This window comes from Odocoileus virginianus, chromosome 30 (genome assembly GCF_023699985.2).
Source record: "Odocoileus virginianus isolate 20LAN1187 ecotype Illinois chromosome 30, Ovbor_1.2, whole genome shotgun sequence".
In the NCBI taxonomy this organism is placed as follows: Eukaryota; Metazoa; Chordata; class Mammalia; order Artiodactyla; family Cervidae; genus Odocoileus; species Odocoileus virginianus.
The window spans coordinates 41468351-41493599 of NC_069703.1; the positions used below are offsets into that span (position 1 = coordinate 41468351).

General features: G+C 50.4%; 1 protein-coding gene and 1 long non-coding RNA gene across 3 annotated transcripts in view; one reads left to right on the top strand and one right to left on the bottom strand.

The window, feature by feature from the left end:
- Window positions 1–23984, bottom strand: part of NKAIN1 (sodium/potassium transporting ATPase interacting 1) — a 45703-nt gene extending 21719 nt beyond the window's left edge. The window contains exon 1 of one of the 2 annotated variants that reach the window (XM_020882777.2): window positions 23511–23984. In XM_020882777.2, coding sequence (XP_020738436.1) covers window positions 23511–23564 — 54 coding nt within the window. In that variant the 5' untranslated portion in view covers window positions 23565–23984. Of the gene's footprint in view, window positions 1–22999; window positions 23096–23510 lie in introns of those variants that run through there. The other variant, XM_070459072.1, reaches the window with a different exon arrangement.
- On the top strand, window positions 4228–16179 carry LOC139032249 (uncharacterized). Its single transcript, XR_011484783.1, has 3 exons — window positions 4228–4512; window positions 10634–10804; window positions 11263–16179. It is a non-coding gene; the product is annotated as an uncharacterized lncRNA (long non-coding RNA).
- Window positions 23985–25249: the final 1265 nt, after the last annotated feature.

Genomic DNA, 25249 nt, shown 5'->3' on the forward strand with positions numbered 1-25249 from the left:
CAGCCCTTGCCTGTAGCAGAGGCACTCCAACCAACACCATGCAAGATGTCTCTACACAGAAACTCCCAAGTTTCAGGGCCTCCTCCTGGCCCTGCCTTTTCCCTCCTAGACTCTGCTATGGACCTATGACATCCTGTCTGACTCAGAAAATTATGAATGTTGAGACCTTGGGCAAATCATTTGACCTTTCAGGGCCTCGGTTTTTCCATCTGTAGAATGGGGTCTGCAGCCCCTACCCTACTTGCCTACCAGGTTAAGGAGTGGACTCAATGGGATAACTGACTCCTGGGAACCATCAAGCTCCCCTCCTCGCTGGGCAGAACTCCTGGGCTCGCACTTTCTGTTCCAACTGGGTCAAGAGAAGCAGAACAGTAAAGCCCCTGCTCCTTCTCCTTCCCACATGAGCATCCCCAACAGCAGAACTGACCTCCAAGGAGCCTGATGCAAGAGAAGAATCTCCTGGAAGTCTGTTTTATCTCAAAAGAACATGCACCTAATATTCTACTCTGGAGCTTCCCAGGTGGTGCAGTGGTAAAGAACCCACCTGCCAATGTAGGAGATGCAAGAGACACAGGTTCAATCCCTGGGTCAGGAAGACCCCCTGGAGTAAGAAATGGTGACCCACTCCAGTATTCTTGCCTGGGAAATTCCACGGATAGAAGAGCCTGGTAGGTTGCAAAGAGTTGGACATGACTGAGAAAACACACACACACACACACACACACACACACACAGTCTACTCTGACATAGAGCCTTCTCCCTCGACCACTTCCCCCCAGATCAGGATAGAATGGATCCTCTGCGGAGATATAAACAAATAAATAAATGTCTAAAGAGAAACATCAAAACCCCTCAAATCATTGTACTTGAGATTGTAGCCAGGGCAATTAGGCAAGAAAACGAAAGCAAAGACATCTGTATTAAAAAAAAAGAAATAAAACTATCTCTATTTCCAGATAATATGATTTTTTTTAAATTGAATGAAAGAGCCTTTAAATTCTATAGTGCTTTACAATTTTTAATAGTTTTACTGTAATGGAAAAGGATAGGGAAAAGAATACATACATACATGTATAACTGAGTCACCTTGCTTACACCAGAAACTAACACAACACTGTAAATCAAATATACTTCAATTAAAAAAAAGTTTCACAACCTATTTGTATATAATCCCATAGCCCTTTACCCCCTACCCCTATATTGGCCCTACCCCTTCCCTCTCCCACTGAAACCACTAGTTTGTACTCTATATCTGTGAGGCAAATGACATGACAGTGTATATAGAAAGCCCTAAAGAAGTCATACACACACACACACAAGAAAAACTTAGAGTTACTAAATCAGAGCACTAAAGTTGCAAGGTCCAAAATCAGTATGCAAAAATCAGTTTTATTTCTATATACTAGCAATGAACAATTCAAACTTGAATTAAGGAAACAATTTCATTTATGATAATATAAAAAATAAAGTACTTGGGATAAATTTAACCAAGGAGGTGCAAGACTCATACACTGAAAACTAGAAAATAATACTGAAAGAAATTAAAGACCTAAACAAATGGGAAGACATCCAGTGTTCATAACCTAGAAGACTTAATATTGTTAAGATTGCAATGCTTCCAAATTGATCTACAGATTCAATGAATCTGTATCAAAATTCCAACTACTATTTTTGCAGAAATGGAGAAGCCAGCCCTAAAATTCATATGGAATTGCAAGGGGCCCAAAACAGCCAAAATAATCTTGAAAAAGAACAAAGTTGGAGGACTTCTTGACTTCAAAACTTAGCAACACACTACAGTAATCAAGACAGTGTGGTACTGAGATAAGGTCAGACATACAGATCAATGGAATAGAATCTAGAGTCTGAAAATAAATTCATATATTTACAAAAAACATTCAACAGGGTGCCAAGATGATTCAATGGAGAAAGTATTTATTCAATAGAGGATGCTGACATAATTAGACATCCATATGCAGAAGAATGAAGTTGGACTCCTACCTCACACCACATATAAAACTTCATTTGAAATGAATCATAGACCTAAATATAAGGGCTAAAAATACACAGCTCTTAGAAGGAACCACAGGAGTCAATCTGAGTGAACTTAAAACAGGCAACAGTTCCTAAATATGACACCAAAAGCACAAGCAGCCAAAGGAAAACTAGATAAATTGGGCATCATCAGACTCAAAAACTTTTGAACATCAAAGCACACTATCAAGAAAGTGAAAAGTCAGCTCATGGAATAGGAGAAAATATTTGCAAATCATAGATGTGATAAGGGTCTAGAATCCAGAATATATAAAGAACTCTTGTTTGCTATTTAGTCACTAAGTCACGTCCGACTCATTGCAACCCCATGGACTGTAGTCCACCAGGCTCCTCTGTCCATGGCATTTCCCAGGCAAGAATACTGGAGTGTGTTGCCATTTCCTTTTCCAGGGAATCTACCTGACCTAGGGATCAAACCCATGTCTCCTTCACTGGCAGGAACTACCACAAGGGAAGACAAAGAACTCTTCCAATCAACAATAGAACAATAAATAGCCCAATTAAAAATGGGCAAAGGATTTGAATAGAAATTTTTCCAAAGAAGATACAAAATTGGCCAATAAGTACATGAAAAGATGCTCAACATCATTAGTCACCAGGGCAATCAAACGCACAATGAAGTACTACCTTACACCCACAAGAACAGTTATTCTAAATAATACAGGTAATAAGTGCTGGTGTAGTGAGGACGTGGAGAAACGAAACCTTATGCATTGCTGATGGGAATGTAAAATGGTACAACCACTACGGGGAATAGTTTGACAGCTCCTCAAAAAATTACACATAGTTATCATGGGGCTTCCCTGGTAGTTTAGACGTAAAGAATCTGCCTGCAATGCAAGAGACTTGGGTTCAGTCCCTGGATTGGGAAGATCCCCTGGAGGAGGGCATGGCAATATTCTTCAGTATTCTTGCCTGGAGAATCCCCATGGACAGAGAAGCCTGCAGGAGCCTGCAGGAGTCCATGGGCTTGCAAAGAGTTGGACGCAACTGAGCAACTAAGGCACACACACACATCACATGGCCCAGCAATTCCATGCCGAGGTACATACCTCAGAATTTAACAGAGTTCAAACAAAACTTATACAGGAATCTTCACAGCAGCACTATTCATAGCAGCCAAAAAGTGAAAACAAACCATTAATCAATTGATTCGTGGATAAACAAGATGTGACACATCCATTCAATGGAATATTATTAAGCTACAGAAGGGAATGAAGGAATGACCTATGCCACAATACGCATGAACCTTAACATTATGCTAAGTCAAAGAAGCCAGTCCCAAAGGACCACATATCATATGATTCTATTATAACAAATGTCCAGAACAGGCAAACCCAGAGACAGAAAGTAGATTACTGGTAGCCAGGGGCCAGAGGGCAGGGGGAATGAGTTTGAGGTTTCTTTTTAGAACAATGAAAAATGTTCTGGAGCTAGATAATTGCCATGGTTACACAAGTCTGTGAACATATTAAAAACCACGGAATTGTTAAATGGTGAATTTTATGGTATATGAATTGTATCTCAATGAAATAAGGAGAAAAAAAAGTCCAGACATTTTTGCCCTTCTCATCCTGATGGAGATTACATTCACAGGCAGGTAGGGAGAGAGGGAGCCACACACAGAGAGACACATGTGCACAAACTGAAATTATTATTGTGCTAATAATAATGGGAGGGGTGTCAAGAATGAGAGGTATGATAGACGTGGTTGAGGAAGACTTCAGGGAGGAAGTGATCCGAAGGAAGTGGGGTTATCGAGGAGCGGAGAGGAGGAAAGAAGGTTCAGGCTGAGGATCCTGCATGGGAAGGAGCTTGGCAAGTAGAAGGGTCCAGAGAAGACCCCCATGTCTAGAGCAGGGGAAGTGAGAGGGAGAAGGTAGACAGAAGGGCTGGGAGGCCCGTGGTGGCTGGGGCGGGGGCACCGAGCCCTCGGAGTGCTCTTTGGATAAAGGTTCATGGTGTGCAGGTGGAGGGTGATATTCACCTACTGCAGGGGTCAAGTGCTCCCAGTCAACATCTGGGAAGAGTTGGGAGGTCATCTCCCCAGGCTGAGTCACTCTTCATGTGACCTGATGGAAAAAAAACCAATTCCCTGGCTTATTTATTGGCCCGTGCTGTACTGATGCTCCCAAGGAAGAAACACTGATGAAAACCAGCCTCACTGCTATGGCAACAGCAACCACTTCTGACTTGCCATCCTGATGAGAGGCCAGGTGGGAAGTCTGCCTAGCAACTGTGATGGGTGTCAGAAGTCCCTCTCCGGGGCTTCAGGATCCCTCTTCCATCACCGCCCAGACCGTGGCTCGGGTCCCGGCTTCTCCTTCCATGGGGAATCACAGCCAGCTGCCAACATCTGGACAGCTCTTCACAGCTCAGACTGCGATGGATGCCACCACCCTGGAATGTGGGATTGTTAGCCCCCATGGACAGATGAAGACACTGATGCTCAGACAGGTAAAGGGGGGCTCTGGCATCCTTCCCTCTGTGCTGCCTTCACACTCCCATATGGGAAAGGTCTGCTCATCTGGGCAAGTCTCCTGCTCTGATTCATCTGAGGTGCCTAGGAAAGAATGGAGTGTCACTGCCCCTTCCTGTCACCCTCTTCCTTTCTTGGTGATCTACCGGTTCCGGGGACCTGCCCCCAGTGTCCTCTTCTGACCCAACAGAAGGCTAGAGGAAGGGATCATTTGAGGTCCGTGAGAGCCTGGGTGGTAAAGGACTGTGAGAGACCCTGCACAGGAGGGCAGTACCCCCCTGCCGCTCTGGGTGACGCAGCTGAAGCATTTCCCTGTGAAATGCCTGGCTTTGAACTTCAACACTAGTACTGACATGATGATTAGCACTTTGTATGCATTTACCCTGCGCCAAGGGCAGAGGCCCAGTGGTCAAGAGTCCGCCTGCCAAGCAGGAGACATGAGTTCGATCCCTGGGTGGGAAGATTCCCTGGAGAAGGAAATAGCACCCCACCCCAGTATTCTTGCTTGGGAAATCCCAGGGACAGAGAAGCCTGGTGGGCTATAGTCCATGGGGTTGCAGAATGAGACACAACTGAGAGACTAAACAACAACTCTGCTCCAGGCTTTGTGGCAAGCGCTTTGTGCGCACTCTCTCATTTAAATGAGGGATGGGCTATCACCCTTTTCCTATGGGGGGGGAGCGTGGCCTGAGATCTCAGAGCTGGAGGGGGCGCTGAGCAGTGGCAAACCAGGTGGTTCTGGAGCCAGAGCCTGGCTCTTAACCAGATACCTGCCACCCCCAGGAGACCTTCTCATCCTTGTCCCTATCCCCCATCCAGGGGGACTGGCTGGGAAGATGAAAAGGGAGGGCAGAGGAGCTGAGGAGTGGAGCTGCCGCCTGCAGTCACTTCCTGGCTGCAGGCCAGAAGGCTGCTGGCAGACCTGTTGGAGGAAGGGGTGCGCAGTCTGCAAGGCAGCAAGAGTGGAGGGGGAAGGGAGGGGCCCGAGGGGCCCTCTCCAGGATGGGCCCTGCCTCATCCCCAGGCCTGATTCACAGGAGGAAAGAAAGGGAAGGCGTGGTTCTTTTTTGTTTGGCTTCGCTGGGTCTTTGTTGCGGTGCATGGGCTCTCTAGCTGAGACGGTTTAGTTACCTCTTGGGTTTCCCTGGTGGTTCATAAGGTAAAGAATCTGCCTGCAATGCAGGAGACCCCGGTTCGATCCCTGGGTTGGGAAGATCCCCTGGAGAAGGGAACGGCTACTCACTCCAGTATTCTGGCCTGGAGAATTCCATGGACTATGCAGTCCTTGGGGGTCTCAAAGTGTCGGACACGACCGAGCAACTTTCACTAGTTACCCCTTGGTATGTGGGATCTTAGTTCCCCGACCAGGGGTCAGATCCACACACCCTGCATTGGGAGGTGGATTCTCAAGCACTGGGTCACCAAGGAAGTCCCAAGAAGTCATGGTTCTTAAGTGCCTACTACGTGCACATGCTGAGCATCGCCCTTCACAGGTGGTATTTCATTCTGTTCCCAGAATGACAGAGACCAACAGCTAACACTTACGATGTGCCAAGCATCTCGGATGCTCAGCATGCTTTGATTCACTTAATCCTCCACAGAAACACACCAGTTCAACGCTCTGCACATGGGAAAACTGGAGCATAGAGGAGAAAAGTAACTCGCCCAAGGTCCCACGGCTCGTAAAGCTTTAATTCAGGTCCTCTGGCCCTAGATTTCCTGAGTAACAGACTTCGTATCCTGCTAGGGGAGCTGTGTCCCCATGGTCCAGAGAGGGAGAGGGAGGCCCTTTCTTGAGGTCACCAGGTGTCAGAATGGGGTTTGAGCTCGTCTCCTGGGAATGTCTATAGCATTTTGACTTTGTGTCACCTTTGCCCCTGTTCCCCACCAACTCCTGCCCAGAAACATCGAGCCCTTGAGAGCAGGTCTACCTATAGCCATTTGCCCATGGTTGCCGAAACTGAGCAGAGAGCAATCCGTGCTTCCACCCAGCTGGAGAGCTTATTTCTCTTCAGGGCTATTTTTGTCTGGAATCACACACGCAACCACGATCCTTCCCAGCTCGTTTTCTGGAACAGTCCACAATGAGCCCCAGTGCCAGGCTCCCTGACTTTCATTGGGAAGGAGGCAGGGATTAAGATCCCCTCGGGCCCACTGTCTCCTGGGGCCTCTGTGGACTCATCTGTACAATGGGTTGGAGGGATGTTCTCTGGGAACTTTCTGGCTCCTGCAGTTCCAGATTCTTTGTCGCGAGCTTCCCTTTCAGCAAACAGTCCTAACTGGGAGTTTTACAGCCATACCACCTCCCGGAGTCTCACTGCGATTTGCCTTGGCTGTAATTACGGTGGCTAAAGCTGAGCGCTGAACAACTGATGCTTTTGAACTGTGGTGTTGGAGAAGACTCTTGAGAGTCCCTTGGACTGCAAGGAGATCCAGCCAGTCCATCCTAAAGGAGATCAGTCCTGAACGTTCATTGGAAGGACTGATGTTGAAGCTGAAACTCCAATACTTTGGCCAAATGATGTGAAGAACTGAATCGTTGGAAAAGACCCTGATGCTGGGAAAAACTGAAGGCAGGAGGAGAAGGGGACGACAGAGGATGAGATGGTTGGATGGCATCACTGACTCGATAGACATGAGTTTGAGTAAACTCCGGGAATTAGTGATAGACAGGGAGGCCTGGTGTGCTGCAGTCCATGGGGTTGCAAAGAGTCGGACATGAATGAGTGACTGAGTGACTGAACTGAACTGAACTGAACCACTTCCTTAGTGCTAAGGGCCAGGTGCTGCACTGAGCGCTTTTTACAGATTCTCTTGCTGAATTTGCTGGGCAGCCCCAAGAGGCAGGATCCAATGATCTCCACTTTACAGATGAAGAAACTTGGCCCCAGAGAGGCTGAGCACCTTGCCTCCACTCACGCTCCCTGGGAGAGGCAGAAGCCGGTTGCCTTGCTGTTGCCTCCCGCAGCTGGGAGGGCGAGAATACATTAGCATATGTCAAGGATCTGGCCACAGGCCTTGATAAACCCCATCCCTACACCCTCCATCCCGCCCCCATGAGGCCCAGGAGCCAACCAGCCCCACCTGTCAACAGCTGACAAGCACGGTGTGATTCCCAGGCTGGACCCCAGCCAGTCTCACTTCACGGAAGGATCCTTGCGTCCCTGGTGGCCTATCTCGGGGATGACAGCGAGTGGCAGCTTGGGGACATCAGTGCACTCAGGTGGCTCCAGGGCTGCTGACCAGCAGACAGGCATTGACAGGCGGGAGCGGCTGGCATCGCCGGAGGCAGACAAGGCACCTGGGAGCCTCTGCCTGCACCCGCCCCCGAGTCCAGAAGCTTCGCTAACATCTGGGGGCCTTCAGACACTGAGATGAAAGTACCAACAGAGCACCATGCGTCCAAATATTTAAGTTCCGAATCAAGCTCGCAAACTTTTGAATAAAATATGTTCTGTCTTCCCACCCAGACACAGCAGTCTGGAAGGCCAGGCTGTGTGCTGAGATTTCTCAGACTCCTCTGAGCTCTGCGCTGGAAGACAGTAGTGTCTTCCTGGTCCCTTCTGTGCAGGGGTTTCATACACAGGTCTGGGCGCCTGGGACACATGTGCAGGCCAACATCCACACCTTCCCCGCCCCCCGACAGTGGTCCTTTGACTGTCCCAGGGGTTCTGGGACCAGAACCAGCTGCACAGCCTCCCTCTGGACAAGCCCTGGCAGGTCCTGAGAGTGGCCTTGGGGCTGACTTAACAGGGGACCCTGGGGTCTACTGTGAGCAAGCTGGTAAACCCTCACTGGAGCCACGTTCCCGACAAAGTCTCAGGCCACACAGGTGCCTGGACTCTGGGTAGCCCCAGGAGATGGAGAGCTTAGGATTTAGCATCATGAAATCCAGGCAGACCTCAGCTCTGCCGCTTGCATGCTGTGATTTGTGGCTGGTGAATTCCCCTTCTGGGTCCCCCTTTGCTCATCTGTAAAACAAGAACGACAGTTCCTGCCTGGTGGGGCTGTAGTCAGGAGTAAATGCAGTAAGTCTGTGAAAAGCTTTGGGTTTTGCTTGCAGACTGTTCAACTCCCTTGAAGACTATCTGAGAAGCCCTCCCCTTAACACCCAGCTCCTTCACTGTCTTCTTTTCCGTAAAGCTCTGGCCACACGACAATATGATCATTGACAGATCTGAACCCACACGGGCCAGGACTTAGCCTCCCACACCACTGAATCCCCAGGATCTCGCATAGGGCCAGAATTAGAGAAGGCAAAGTAAGCTTTGTGATTATTCACCCAGGTTTTCCATCTGCTTATGGGGTTCATTCAAGCATTGCCACCACTGAGGGTCTTCTGAGGGCCGGACTTGGCACCAGGCTCTGAGGACCAGATGGCTCAGGCTCCTCTCCAGACTCCATGGAGCTCAGAGTCTAGAGAGAGTGATTTCATGTGGAAATAGGAACAGATGACAACAGAGTGATACCTGCCGTAATAGGGGCAAGGTGTTGCCAGAGTCCATAGGAAGATAGATGCAGGAAGACATGCTCCAAAGAGGAGATGATGAGTGAGCAGGCCTTAGGAGATGAAGAGGGGTAGGGCCCTCCAGAGACAGAAACAACAAATGCAAGGCACAGAGGTGTGAGATGCAGCCGGTGTGCTTACCTCCATGTGGCCTGAGCTCAGGGACGTGGAAATGGTGTCAGGGTTCGTGGGGCAGCCCACTGTCCCACTGGCTAGACCACTGATCCTCAATGTGGGATCAGCAGCAACAGAAGCACCTTGGAACTGGCTAGAAACGCAAATTCTCAGTCTCCACCTTGGACCTACTAAGTCAGAAACTCGAGGCGAGGTGCAGAAATCTGTATTTGAACAAGCCTTCTAGATGATTCTGGTGCACGCTAAAGTCTGAGACCCATCAGACATCCCCCTGTAGGCAACAATGAGCCATGGAGAGGGGAGGAACAGAAGGAGGCAGGATCAGACTGTACTTCATGACGATCACTGGGCTGGTAAAAGGCCCACATCTGAAAGCTGGCCCCATACTGGAGGAAAAAAAAGGAATTTCCCAGCAGTCCAGTGGTTAAGACTCCACGCTCCCAAAGCAGGGGGCACGGGTTCAATCCCTGGTTGGGGAACTAAGATCCCACATGCCACACAAGGCTGTCAAAAACAAAAAAAAGTTGGTCCCACGTGAACCCTCAGCTCCAGCAGGACAGAGCTGCAGTGTGTAGCAGATGTAAGGGAGGGGCTCCTGGAAAGTCAGAGACCCCTGGGGGGCACACAGCCTGCTGCCAGGGTGACCACCTGTCACTTGGAGAAAGAGGGCAGCACCCTGCGGAGGGGCAATGGAGAACTGGTTATCATGGCAACTTCCCCTCAGGTGGGACAGGACAAAGGAAGAGAAAGTCTGTGGTCCCCAGGTATCCACCCCATCCCCAGGTGGGAGCATCACAGTCCCGGGCTCCTCCTCTGACCGCATGTAGCCCAGCATCTCCTTCTCTGTCCACCTGGGCCCCAAGTGGCAATTTCCTCCCCTCCCCATCATGAGGCCACACCCTCCTGCCACAGTCTAAGGGCTGGGGGGCTGTCTCCTTGGTTACAGCCCAGGCCCTTGTATCCATGGTGACCCTCTCTTAAGAGGCCCCAGATCCTCATCTGCTAGGCCAGCAATGTCCTTTGCCAAGGCTGGTTCTGGGAGCAGTGACCCAGATCAGGAGTAGGGCTCTTCCATTCTTTCTTCAGTTGGCACATGGTGAGAGAAAGAGGTACAAGATGATTCAACACGTTACCTTCTGCCAGGAGATGGACACAGAGGGTGCATTAAATAGCTTTCCGAGGTCCAACTTGAAGCTCAGGAGAAAGCAACCTGAACCCTCAAACCCAGCGAAGTACAGAGCACAAGAGGGGGTCTAGAGTCCGAAAGGCCTGGGTGGGAGTCTTGGTGCAGTTATCTTGGGCAGCCGGTGTCACTTTTTGAGCCTCAGTTTCCTCACCTGGACACTGGAGATATTAATATCTACCCTCTAGGGTCCCTGCAAGATTCAGGAAGAAAATGTGTCTGACTGAGAAGCATATGCCCCGCACCCCACTGAGTCTTATCTTCCTGTCCGCAGGTTCAGGAGGAGGAATGCCCGCTCCTGGGCGAGACCCCTCTTTGCTGCTCGGACCCCCGCCGGGCAAGAGCTGTGGCTCTGGGCTCAGAAGCACTCCATAAACCTTGGCTGCTGGTGCTGTTATTATTACTATTAATCAGCCGGCAATGAATGGTAAATTGCTTCCTCCAGGTAATTTACATTTCCTATTGTCATTGTAATCTTCATTCAGTGCAATCTGATACAGGGACGTTTTCTAGAAAGCAGGAGCCATGTTGTGCTTCTTAGCTTTCCTGCAGTGCTTGGCTCCGGTCCTGGCAGGGGCACCCAAGCAGCTCAGCGTGGAAACGACTTGGAAATCACCTACTCTAACTCAGTATGCAAGGCAGAACGCTCTCTTCCCTGGCTTTATCAAGCGCTTGGATGCCTCCAGGGATGAGGTCCTTATTCCCTGCTGAAGATGGACTAGTGCCTGGGACTCCAGGGTGGCTGAGCTCTGTGGGGTCAGCAGGAGCTGAATGGGCAACTGCAGGAGTTGGGGCGATGGGAATTCCCGGGGCCACCCCTATGCCCTAGCAGCCCCCCTTTCTCTCCCACTGAGAGTTGATAATAGGAGTGGTTCTAATTATGCTCTAATTGCTTTCTTCCAGGCAGTTTTCTCTGGAGCCAAAGAGTTCAGAGTTCATGAATAAATGAAGAGGGAGGAAGCAGGAAGGGATGTTTATTGATCCACAAACCTCCACGTGCCAGTGTCTGCCCCACAAATGCTTGGGCATGCAGCTGTATACAGTTTTGCATGCATACATGCATGTGTGCATGTTAAGTCGCTTCAGTTGTGTCCAACTCTTTGCAACCCTATGGACTGTAGTCTCCCAGGCTTCTCTATCCATGGGATTCTCCAGGCAAGAATATTGGAGTGGGTTGCCATGCCCTCCTCCAGGGTATCTTCCCAACCCAGGGATTGAACCCGCATCTCTTTATATCTCCTGCATTGGCAGGTGGGTTCTTTACCCTAGCACCGCCTGGGAAGCCCCTGTATACATACATACAAACACACAAATATACACATCACAGGCCCCAAAGGACTCATGGGGGTTGGGGTGGTAGTGAAAGGAAGGTAACAAGAAGTGTGTGAAACTGACTTTGGGTTCTAGTCTCAATTCTGCCATTGACTTGCATTGTCCTTATGTTAAGTCGCTTCAGTCGTGTCTGACTCTGTGTGACCTGTGGACAGTAGCCCGCCAGGCTCCTCTGTCCAGGGGATTCTCAGGCAAGAATACTGGAGTGGGTTGCCATGCCCTCCTCCAGGGAATCTTCCTGACCCAGGGATTGAACCCGGGTCTCTTACATCTCCTGCATTGGTAGGTGGGTTCTTCACCACTAGCTGAGGTAAATCCTAGTTTTCCCAGCTGGAGAGTATGGAGGGGAAGTGATGTGTTTTGATACCCTCCTCTCAGAAGACCCAGCCTTTAGGGTTTCAGTGGGTACCATCCAGCCAGACAGAACCTCAGGTGAGGGCATTGTCGCCCTCAGACTGCCCTCTCATCTGGATGCCTCCTTCCCTAGGAAGAACTGGGTCCCCAGGGAAGCAGCAGGAGGAAGTCACGCATGTCCGTGCTGGCAGGACGCCTAGTAAAGATAAGGAGGGGCTCCGGACTTGAGGCTTTTGGGGCCCTGGGCCCAAAGTCTCAGTTGCTTTGTCTGCTAAACGTGAATGAGAGACTCTGTGTGATGAAGGTTCACCCAGAACATATAGTGATGGTCTTAGCCAAGTGCTTAGCATACAGCAAGCATCTGGTAAGTGGTAGTTATTATTACTAATACTGTCAACACCCTGCAAGGTACAGATTGATGCCTTCATAACACATGAAGAAACTAAGGCACAGAGAAGTTACACACGTTGCCCCAGATCACGCATTAAGTGACAGGATTTGAACCCAAGCCCACCTGACCCTGAAGTTCTGGGCTCCAGTGTTGCTTCTCTGCTCTGTTTGATCAATCTGGGCCCCAACACCTGGCACATAGTACCAGCTCTTGAGGACATATAGATATTATGGATGTATGGATACTATGGCATACAGTATCCATAATATGCTAAATGACAGAGAAAGTGGTTAAAAAAAAAAGAGAGATAGAGTATAACAATATGCTCTGTTTCAAGTGACCAAGGTTGGGGTAGATTGATGAAAGAACTAGACCAAGATTTCCTTCAAGGTCGAATAGAAGTGCTGGATCTGAGAGACCCCAGGACTCACCCATGGCTGGGGCCAGGCCAGGTGGGGATCAAGGCGGGTCTTGGTGTGCACTTGTAGAAGGAAATCTTTTCACCCTTTATGACTTCCACTAAGAGGCCAAAGTTAGCCATCCTGGCTTTGGCATCAGTCAGACCTGGCTGTATCACTGCCTTGCTGTGTGACACTAGGCAAGTAACTGTTCCTCTCTGAACCTCAGAGGCCTCAGCTAGGAGATGAAGAGATACGGGATGGCATCAGGTCAGTTCAGCTTAGTTCAGTCGCTCAGTCGTGTCTGACTCTTTGGACCCCATGAATTGCAGCACGCTAGGCCTCCCTGTCCATCACCAACTCCTGGAGTTTACTCAAACTCATGTCCTTTGAGTTGGTGATGCCATCCGGCCATCTCATCCTCTGTCGTCCCCTTCTCCTCCTGCCCCCAATCCCTCCCAGCATCAGGGTCTTTTCCAATGGGATCATATGCTAGAGGTTAAGAGCCGGGTCTGGAGTCAGCCTGCCAGGTTTGTATCCCAGCTCCTCCACTGCCTGACATAACTGCCTGTGGCCTTGGATTCTGCTCCTGGAAAAGGGGTATCACAACTGTCTACCACATGGGGTGTAGTGAGTGTGAACAGGCTACTACAGGTAAAGCAGTTGTAACATTAGGCAGTGCTTTGAAACGCTCCGTAAATCTCTACTGGACATCTTACACATGGGGAAACTGAGCCCTGGAGCGGGGAGAAGACTTCTCTGAAGTCATGGAGCCAGGGCACAGCAGAGCCAGGCCCACGCGGGAGCCGGCTGTGTGCACGGCTCCTTGGCCAGCCTGTGGCTTGCTAACCTCAGACCTCTCACAGTACCTGGGCCATCCTGCTCCAGCCTTGAGGACTCGGGGCGGGGGGAGGGGCGGCTGAAGCTCCTGTCCTTCCCGGTGGCTCTGAGGCTAGACAAACCAGTGGGCATGTCAGAGGGCAGGGAGCGCCTGGCTGGCCCCTCCACTCCAGGGCTGGCTGCTGAGGCCTCGGAAACAATCCAGGGGTCCAGGACCAGAACACCATTTGTCAGCCCTGCGTGGTGGTAGCGGGCTTGTCTCCATGGCAACGGTGCAGTGTGAAGGCATCCTGGCAGCATTAGGGAGCGCGCAGAGTAGTATAAACAGAGGCTGCAGTAGATTACACGCCTATTATGAGCAGTCTCGGGCTCTGAGCACTGGTAATTATGCCTAATTGTGCATTTAATTGTGTAATTGAAAACCTACGTCTCTGGTTCAGGATGGGGCTGCAGAACCTAACGCCCCCACCCCCCAAAAGAAGGAGGCATAGGAGCCACCCCACCCTAATAATCCCAGGGCTGCCTCTCCTTCGAGGGCAACGGGTAGCTGGGGTGAGCACGGCGTAAAGTACCTGCAGACTTCTACTCTTTCCCACTTCAGCGCCAGGAGCTCAGCCAGGCTCTGTGATTTGGGGTGGTGGGGGAGCAGGCTCAAGGTAAAGGGACATGGTATACACACAAAAGTGCTCACAATTTTCATTATTCATATTATACACCATTTTGTACTATAGCCACTGTCCTCTCAGGACCTAGAATCAGCATCTGGTGCCTCCAAAGGACTTGGAGCATCAGTAGATCAATACACATCCAAGTCATCCAATCTACATGTAAATCCTTAATCACTACGAGAGACAGGGAACTCACTGCTCAACAGTCAGCCCACCACGGCAGAGCCTCTGTAGTTTGAAAACTGCTGATGGAGTTCAACACCCTCTCCTCCATCCCCTGGTTTCACAGACTGGAGAAAATGAGGCCCAGAGAGGGATAGGGCCAGCTCAAAGTTACACAGCAGGTGAGTACCAGAATCCTGGGATTCTGATTTGCAGCTGAGGGCATATTTTATACCCTCAAGTGACCAAGAATCATGGTTCTGGGCTGCAGCAAGAATCATGCCCAGAACTTTGTAGATGTTTCATAAATATTTGCTGAATGCCACTCAGGGTAGGGTTAGTTGAGGCAATGTTTGCTCTCTTACCTGACAGTATTTTATCTTCCTAGGGTTGAGGAAGTTCCCCTGAGGTGGGCCAGGCATTAGTAATGGGTTAGAACCTCCTGCTCTGAGCCTCTGTAGCCTGAGACTTGATTTTACAACCAAATATGCCATGTGGGCATTTGGGATAGGGAATCTCATTCAAACAGACAGCGGAAGGAAGAGGTTCCCTGAGTCCTGGACAACCTGACACCCAGGTGTCAAGCTCAGTCAGGTCTTTGGCGGCAGGAGTCTCCTCCTCCACCCAGAGTCTGAGACTCCCATCAGTCACCACAGGCTGCAGCAAAGTGGGCTGATGTGGAAGCAGCCCTGATCTCTACCCAGGAAAGGATGGAACTCATCGGTGAGTCAGAGCTGCAGAGGTCCTTTGAGATGAGGAGTCCACCTTCTCCATTACAGAGGGGGACGCAGAGAGCCAAGCTTCCTCTCGGACCTCCTCTGAGTGAGTGCTGGCTTCTGCGCCCAGAACTCTCTCTGCCTATCTCAGGTCACCCTCACTCTAGTCCCATGAGAATGTGCTATTATCATTCCCATTTTAAGCAAGAGAAGATCGAGGGACAGGAAGGCGGAAGGCCACACAGATTTAGTAGAACCTCTGCTTCAACTAGTTTAATAAAAGGATATGTCTATTTCCTATCCCACAATATTCAGGTTCATACAATCTGCTGCCTCATTTCCAAGGCATTCCAGAGTGAACCCTGGGACTTCCCTGGTAGTCCCGTGGTTAAGAATCCCACTTCCAAGTCAGGGGATGCGAGTTCAATCCCTGGTAGGGAAATGAGGATCCCACATGCCACAGGGCAACTGAGCCCACAAACTGCAAACTACAGAACCCACACGTTCTGGGACTTTATTAACACAACTACAGAGAAGCCCACGCACCAAACAAAGACCTTGCATGTTGCAACTAAGACCTGACACAGCTAAAAACAAATAAACATATAAAAATTTATAAATTCAGTTCAATTCAGTTCAGTTGCTCTGTCGTGTCTGACTCTTTGAGACCCCATGAACCGCAGCACGCCAAGCCTCCCTGTCTATCACCAACTCCCGGAGTTCACCCAAACCCATGTCCATTGAGTTAGTGATGCCATCCAACCATCTCATCCTCTGTCCCCTTCTCCCCCTGCCCTCAATCTTTCCCAGCATCAGGGTCTTTTCCAGTGAGTCAGCTCTTCACATCAGGTGGCCAAAGTACTGGAGTTTCAGCTTCAATATCAGTCCTACCAATGAACACCCAGGACTGATCTCCTTTAGGATGGACTGGTTGGATCTCCTTCAGTCCAAGGGACTCTCAAGATTCTTCTCCAACACCACAGTAAAAAAATAAAATAAAATAATTATAAATAAATGTATTTAAATAAATATAAATAAATGTATTTTTAAAAAAGAGTGTGAAAACTTTGTGGGCCCCTAGTCAGCCTATTTTATCCCCAGGAAGGACAATTCTCTGATGCAGATTATTAGTATTCTGATTTAGAAAAGTGCAGGTGGAACCTCAGAGAGGTTAAGTGTCTTACCCAAGGTCACCCCGGCTATAAAGAGACAAGAGATGGAACTCAATCCCCAGCCAGACGACACAGCTCAAGCTCTTTCCAGTTGAACTCCCTGCCTCTGGATGTACCAGCTGCTTTGAAAGGCAGGGGCCTGGAGGCCAGGGTAAGCCATCAAAACCCACAGCCACAGCAACTGCTCTTCCAAAACCCTGGTACTTGCCGGCAGAAGTCCCAGGGAGGCATGCTTTGCTGCCTGAGGCTCCCCCTCAGTCTTTGAATCACCATCCTTCTCCCTCTCCAGGACTAGCAAGGAGACCAAGAGCATAAGAACTGGGGTCCCTCAGACCAAAGCCATCTCCACCCACTGTGACCAGGAGCTGGCCTTTAAAAACACATCTCTGGACTTCCCCGGCAGTAGAGTGAATTAAGAATCCACCTGCCAATGCAGGGGATACGAGTTCGATCCCTGGTCTGGGAAGATTCCACATGCTGCGGAGCAGCTAAGCCCATGCGCCACCACAACTGAGTCCGTGAGCCTACAGCCTGTGCTCCGCAGCAAGAGAAGCCACCGCAATGAGAAGCCCGTGTGCTGCAATGAAGAGTGGCCCCCTGCTCACCCCAACTAGAGGAAGACTGTGCAGAGCAACGAAGACCCAGTGCAACCAAAAATAAATTAATTAAAAAAACCCCACATCTCTGGTCTCAGCCTGCTTCCCATCACTCACTACTCCCTGAAACTAGAGGAGAAAAAAGATTTCAACCAACAGAGCTGGCTAGCTCTACTTGGTCCAGATTTTGCAACTATTTTCAGATCCTTTCCCCTTGATCATTTATGTGATGCCTAGACTGTATCTTCTGTTTCCTTGGCAACCAGTCATTTCATTCTTCTGACTTCAGTATGCCCATCAGTAAATGGGTATAAAGACCATCCCTATCTCATCGAGCTGTTTTGAGGGCTGATAAGTCTTCAATACAGGTTAATTTCTTGGGTAATTTCTTCTTAACCTGTGTCATAAATTCCCTTAAATTCAACACAGGCCTTGGGGTGAGTAGAAGCGGGGATGGTGGATGGGGTTAGCATTTGAATAAGCAGCTCAGAAGGTCTGGCATCTAGGAACAATTCTTTATGGATGAAGGAAGATTTAGATTATTCCATCCGCTTCCGCATCCTGCATCTCCCAAATCCTACAGGCAGCCCAACGGGGCAGGCAAGGTAGAAGCTGTGGAGTCCTAGATCTGACGTGAGAATCCTCTTCTGTCCCCAGGATACAGGTGGCCGTGGATAAGCCAGATAGCAGCAAGGGACAAGGTACGTAAAATGCTTAGTGTAGTGCCTGGCTCACAGCACACACCAAATAAAAGGAAATCGTTCTTATTATTTTTTCTGACAGAACCACACATTTTCCATATAAAGGAACTAAGACTTGAAGAGTTTATGGGTATGACTCTGATCACTAAAATCTCTAATCCAGGCAGAGATGGGGGCTGAAGTGACTTATCTGAACCTCAAGGAACACAGGGAGCACTTGCTTGGGCCAGTGCTGTTTGGTCATCAGCTCAGGGAACACCCTCAAACTGCCATGGGGTACCATGGTTATTCTGATTGCTTTATAGCAGAGGCTCAGAGAAGGTAAGGGACTGTCTGGAAGTCACAAAGCAAGGCAGCAATGTCTGCCTGATCCTGGAGGTACTGGTCTTTCACCCCTCTATGCCAGATCTCAGAGCAGCTGCCATTTATGGGGTACTTATGTCAAATTCGCCAAGCCACCCACTCCTGCAAAGGAGCAGAACTAGGGTCGTTTGTTGCCCTCTGCCCCAATCCAGGGTCTTGAGGGCTGTTTGGCCTTAGTCTGTCCATCTGCAAAAGGGACCTGATTACCTGAGCTCCTATCTTGTCCAAAGGGGTATAAGGAACAAAGAGGGCCAGTGCTCTGATTCTGAAGCCAGGCCCAAGGACCAGAGCAGAGCCAGCCCCTCCCCAGGAAGCCCTGAGTGTGCAGATGCAGCTGCTTCCGAGAGCAGGCCCCCGCAGAACCCAGCTCCCTCTGGTCTTCACCATCACTGCTGCTAATAACGATATCAATCAGGTTGACCACGTTTCACACCATTACTCGCAGCTCAGCAGGAAGCAACATATTTCCCCCCCTCATCCACCACCTTGCAGAAAGCAAAGAGCTTTCCAGAAGGGAAAAGAATAAAACCGTTTTTTCTTTTTTTTTTTGAGTACCTACTATGTACATGGAAGCTGGCTAAGCCCTTTCTCCAACTCTGAGGGGTAAGGATAACTCTTTCTCTTGGACAGAAAAAGACACTGCGGCCCAGAGGAGTGAATGCATGTGTCCAAGGTCACCCAGAGCGGGGACAAGAACAACCATGGCAATGATGTATTACTGACCACTCACCGGCTCACGGTGCCCGGCATGTGCGTGATCCTACTGAAATAGTACCATTTTAGTTTTCAGATAAGGGAACTGAGGCTTGACGCCATGAAGAGATCTGTCTGAGGTCACAGGCTGCTGAAGCGTGAGTAGCAGAGTGACACAGCAGAGAGGGTGGCTCTCTGCTCAGGCAAAAGAGCGCATGAACCTTGGTTCCATCACTGACTAGCTTAGACCTCTCTGAGCCTCGGTTTCCTCATCAGAAAAAGGGGCTAATAAAAACCTCTACCACATTTTGTAGGGTAACAATAAGAAGGATAAAAGCAGTAAAAGAGCTCACGTTTATTGATCGTTGAACACACTAGGCACTCTGCCAAGTACGTTACATATGTAAGCTCACTGGGTTAAATGAGGTAATGCATATAAAGTGCTTAGCACAGGAGTCCAGAAATGGGAGTGATAATGATGATGGTGAAGAAATTGATGATGATTCCCTTGGGTAAATCTCCTTGGTTCATCCTCACTGGAAGAATAGCATAGCTTGCAGGGTTTCAGGAAGGAGGTAGACTAGGAAAGAAGGGCAGGGGAGGGGAATGGGAAACACACAAAAATTAGGAATAACATTAATAATGTCAAGATGATACACCAGGTAAGGAGAAAGCAAGGGACCCAAGATGTCCCACATAGTGGAACCAGACTGAGACACTTGGAAACCTCCAGGCCAGTCCAGACATCCTCCCAGTGTGCCAGATGGGCAGAACTAGCAGGACCCTAGAGACACAGACCAGTGGTTCTTCCCATTTTACAGATGAGGAAAAGCCAAGGCTTGCAGTAGGGAAAAGACTTGCCCAAGTTCCCCAGATGTCAGTGAGGAAGACATGAATCCAGGCCGCCTGACTCTTAGCTTCGTGTCCAATTACGTGCTGCTTCCCACAAAGGAAGAGTGCAGGATGGCCCTTGGGTATGTCTGGGTCACAATTCCGGGGAAGCATCCCAGGATATACATCATTAAGATAATAACAATATGGATTTCCCTGGTGTCCAGTGGTTAAGAATCTGCCTGCCGATGCAGGGGACACGGGTCCGATCCCTGGTCCGGGAAGATCCCACATGCTGCGGAGCAACTAAGCCTGTGGGCTGCAACTACTGAAGCCCATGTGCTCTAGAGCCTGTGTTCTGCAACAAGAGACGCCACTGCAATAAGAAACCCACACACCACAGCTAGAGAGTAAGCCCCGCTCTCCGCAACTAGAGAAAGTCCAAGTGCAACGGCAAAGACCTGGTGCAGTGAAAAAAAGACATTTAAAATTTTTTCTAAAAAGATAACAACAGAAAAACTTATAGTTTATTGAATGCTTATTCTGCGCCTGGCACAGTGCAAGCTATATGCATTTAACCCTCACAACAACCCTTAGGATTGGGCACTCTTTTCTTTTTTTAAATATTATTTATTTATTTTTGGCTGCGCAGGGTCTTTGTTGCTGCTCGAGCTTTCTCTAGTTGCAGAGGGTGGAGGCTACTCTCTAGCTGAGATGCACAGGCTTCTCATTGTGGTGGCTTCTCTAGTTTCCACGGATCCCAGGGTGCAGGAGCTTCAGGAGTTGCAGCACGTAGGCTCGGTAGGTACAGGCTCCAGAGCACAGGCTTAGTTGCCTTGCGGCACGTGGGATCTTCCTGGACCGAGGATCAAACAGGTTTTCCCTGCATTGCAAGGCAGATTTTTAACCACTGGACAACCAGGGAAGCCCCCTTGGGGACTGTTTCTATCATCTCCATTTAACAGATGACAAAATGTGAGTCAGAGAGGCCAAGCAACTTGCTTATGACCACATAGCTAGGAAGTGACGAAGCCAGGACTCAATCCCATGTCTGTCCTGTCAAACTCCAGAGGCTTGTCCCCTGTACGTGTCCACCTGAACAGTTCAGCCCTCACCTGCTCCTTCCATCCTCTGGTGCACCCTCACATCCTACTCCCTCACGCAAAGCAAGGCTAACCCAACTCCAGAAGAGTGTTTAGAACTGGGCAGTTTTATTGTAATCATCAAACCCCATATGAGAAAAAAAAATGATACAGTTCCTCTGCAAAAGTTTTTAGCTGAGAAACATTTAATGGCCTCTTCCTTCTCTGCCCCTTTCCACTGGATGAGAAAACAGGCTCCCTTCTCCCTGGGATGGTCAGGTTGGTGAATTCTACCATCCAGGAGCACATTACCGAGACCATGAGGCAGCAGAGGCTCCTGGGGATTAGCGACAGCTGAAGGGACTCACTCTGCAATCGGCCCAGACAGAGCAACAGACCCAAGAGACCAATTTTCAAGTCCCTCCTTGGAGCACATCCTCAGATTATCTCATGGAATGCTCACAAGCTGCCCAAAGGCATCCAGCTAAGACTCAGAAGGATCAGAATCCCACCCAGGTCTTGTCGGATTCCAGAGCTGCTTATGCTAGTGAACCCTCCAAGTGGAAAGGTGGGTTTAGCTGAGCTGGGGAGAGCTACAGAGGCAAGTAAGAGAGAAGCAGGGAGACTGCCTTGACACCTTCATTTATCTACAGAGAAGTAAGCACCTCTCATCACAGCCAGAACTACTTATTTTCCAGTAAAGAAGGCAAAGGAGGATGCTGGTCAGCTGCCTGGCTTCATAGCCCCTAACTAGAGAACTCTGGACCAGTAAATTCATAGGATTGTTATGAGAATTAAATGAATTAATACATGGAAAAGTGCTTATAAGGGCACCTAGCACCTAGTAACTGTTCCCCAAAGCTAAGGACAGTTATTATCAACAACAGAGAATGACCATGGGTTAAACTGTTAATAGTGCTTATCTCTGGGGTATGGGACTGGGCATAGAAGGAAACATCTTTATCTTCTGCTCCATTTGGTTATTTATTGATTTAATCATTTTATAAAATGTGTGTTACTTTTCTTTCTTTTTCTCTTTTATTATTATTATTATTATTTTTGCAGCATGTGGATCTTAAGTTGCAGTAAGCAGACTCTTAGATGCTACATGTGGGATCTAGATTCCCTAACCAGGGCTTGAACCCAGGCCCCCTACATTGGGAGTGAGGAGTCTTAGCCAATGGACCACCAAGATATCCCTGTATGTTACTTCTCTAATAAGAAAAAGTCCTAGTTTAAATTTTTAAAATTAACACAGAAAGAAAATTCCTTGGAAAGTTTCAGCACTTTTTGGAATTTTATGTTCCTGAAAGGAGATAAAGAAGGGTGTTTGTACTGGAGCCAGGAGTTGCCAAATAACTGATTCACTCATTTACTTTACAAATATTAATGGAGTGCCAGGCACTGTTCCAGCTGCTGGGGATTTAGCAGGAACAAAACAGATAATCTCTGCCCTTCTGGAGTTTCCATTCTACCTGATCTTAATTAATGCCCCCCTGACAACCTCAAGGATGAGCAATTCACAGAGAGGCTGACCAAGATGTCACTTGCCCTGCAGCCCACATTTGGGAGCAGGGCTCCAATCTTAAGGGCCCAGCTGTCTGGGCCACTGTCCAAGAGGGCAGGTCTGTGGATGGAGTGTTTGGGGCTGGGGTCTCCAAGAGGAGAGAAGAAAGATGAATGGGGTCTGTATATCCACACTCAAAGCTTCCTTCTGCTTTACTGTATGTACACGCCAGTGGTGGAGGAAGGGCAATGGATGCAGGCAAAAGTGGAACCCAGATGAGACCTCTTTACTGGTTAGACCTCAGCTCTAGCATAGGCAGGAGATCCTGGCCTCTCCTTAACCACCTTCCCAAACTCACTTGCCAGAGTCTGTACTGAGGGGCAGAGCTGGCCCCCTTCAGCCCCCAAATTCACTCCCCTGGCTTCCCTGAGACAAGAACCTGATTTCCCTGAGCTGGGATTATGTACAGTGTCCCCAGATACTCCCACCCTCCCTGGGCACCCAAGTATCTCCACTCCCATCCCTGCCAGCCCTGTCTCCCCCCCTCCACCCACCCCCCCACACCCCGCCCCTCTGGTGGAAAGACTGACAATGCCTGTCGCTACGGTGATCACAGCCGAAGCAGGGAGGACAGCCCCGCACCTGGTAGGTCAGCTGGCCCAGGACCTAGTAGCTCCTTGTGACCCTCTCCAGGGAGGGGCTCTTAGGCCTGCCCAGTCAGGAGGGTGGAGGCAGGCAGGAAGAGCACAAAGGAGTGAACGGTTCTTGGAGTCTAAGATCCCCCCACACACAGAAGAACACGGACCAGGAATGGTCAGAGATCTAGACACATACCAAGGAGAAACGCGGAGAGAGACACACACAGGAGCAGAGAGTTTGTGAGAAACGCTCAGTGGGGCGGAGACCAGAGGCAGAGACCCACGCAAACGAGTGATCTAGAGGAAAACACACGGCAGGGACCTCAAGGGATCCACACACCCTCCTCGGACACACCCCCCAAGCCCCGGAGAGCCACAGTCCCACAGCGCATCTCCCCAACAGGAGGCCACTCGTCCAGTGCGGGCCAGTCGCGTGGAGCCCCAGGCGCGGGGCGGGCGGGGACTCGCGCACAGGACGCACTCGGGGACCGGGGAGCGCCGGGCGAGAGGCGCACACAAAGAGACAGCTGGGCCCGCAGGAGCAGGCTCCGCCCGTCCGCTCCGTGACTCCAGACCACCCCCAACCCGGGCGCTCGCCCCAGACCCACACCCAGACTCACCCACCCCAACGGCTCGCCCCGGGACCCCGCCCCGCCGCGCCCTACCCTACCCTACCCGGCCCGGCCGCCCGGGCGCGCGGCGCTCACCAGCTGCAGGCAGCAGAAGGCGACCAGCGTGCAGCGCCCGCTGCACTTGCCCATGGCTCCGGGGGCCGCGCGCGCCGACCGCCGCGGCGCCCCTCTAGTTCGGCGGCCGCCGCCTCCTCCGTGCCGCGCGGGCTCCGCGTCCTCGGCGCTGGGCGCCCCGGGCGGCGGGGCCGGGCGCCTTAGGGCCGGGCCCGGGAGCGCCGGGTCCTCAGGGCTGGTGCCGGCCGCTCGCGCTCGGAGTCCATGGTCCGTCCGCCCGCGCGCCGGCTCTGCCGCGCCTCCTTTGTCTGGACGCCCCGCTGCCGGGCGCGCCTCCCGCCCCGGGGCGGTTGGCGAGGAGCGCGGAGCGGGGAGCGCAGGCACCGAGCGCGGCGCAGAGCAGAGCAGCACTGCCCAGCTGGGGCAGCCGCCCGGGCGCTCGGCGGCCGCGGTTTCCCGGCCCCACCACGTGGCTCGGCCGCCGCGGCTGCTGAGAGGGAGGGCAGGGGAGAGAGAGAGAGGGGAGGGGAGAGGAGGGGAAGAGAGAGGTGGGGCGGGGCGGCCAAGGAAGCGGAGGGGTGGGGAGAAGGGGTAGGGAAACCGAGAGCAGAGCCGAAGAGGCAGGGAATGAAGAGAGCAGAGGGCAGGCTTGGGTCAAACCCAGACTTCCCAGCTCGCTCGCTGTGTGACCTTGGACAAATCACGTCACCTCTCTGAGCCTCTGTTTTCTTAACAAAATAAGAGCAATAATGATTGCTCTTGTGTTGCCGCAAAGATGAAATGCAGTTACGTGACTCAAGCGCTTAGCTCTGTGCCGGGTCTCCCGAGAGTGTGGAGCATGCCTCTGTCCACCTTGTCTCCAGGGCCCGGAGGCTCCAACCTTGGCCTCTATCTCCTTCCATTCCAGTCCCCAGATCTGCTCTCCATCCCAGCCTCCCTCCAGAGTTCTTCCTTCCCTCTTTTCCTCTCACTGGCATTTACTGAGCCCGACCTGACTGCATCCACACCCCTGGGGCCCCTATGTTCCAGAAATGAGGCCTGCAGAGTTGTTCCAGGACCCACTGAGCTTCCCAGGCTAGGGAACAGGCAGGCTCCCAGGGGCATGAGCACAGAGTTGCCTGATGGCAGAGGTCTGCCCAGGGGGCTGTAGTCCCCCTAACCCAGGCAGCAGTGGGGAGGGAGTGAAGAAGGACTTGTCAGTGGAAGACTGCCTTCTCCAAGACACCCCTTGAAAAGCACTCAAACTCTCAAACACATCCCCAATCCGTTTACTCATTCCAGCACCACTCCTAACTTCTTACAGTCATTTTGAGGATTAGCATCACTCAAGTGGGAATCTCTGCATCATCCTCGGGGGCTTCTCTATCCCATCTGACCTGTCATTATATTCTGTGAACTTACCTTCCAATTGATATCTATGGAATACCTACTAGGTACCAGGATTTCCACTGGGGGATAAGGGGATGAACGAACCTCTGCATTCACTGAGAGAATAGTCTAGAGACAGATTGTCATCAAAACCGGAAAACATACAAATACATAATAACAAATTCTGATAAGTGCCTTAAAAGATAGAGAAGAGTAAAAGAATAGGTGGCTGTAATTCAAGTTTGGAGACCAGGAGAGTTTCCTTTAGGACATGGCACTGATACCCAGATTTGGAAGGAAAGGCCAAGGTGGAGAATAGTGTTCTGGAAAAAGAAACAATGTCTCTTTTCAAAAAATGTATCTATTTTTGGCTGCATCAGGTATAAGTGGAG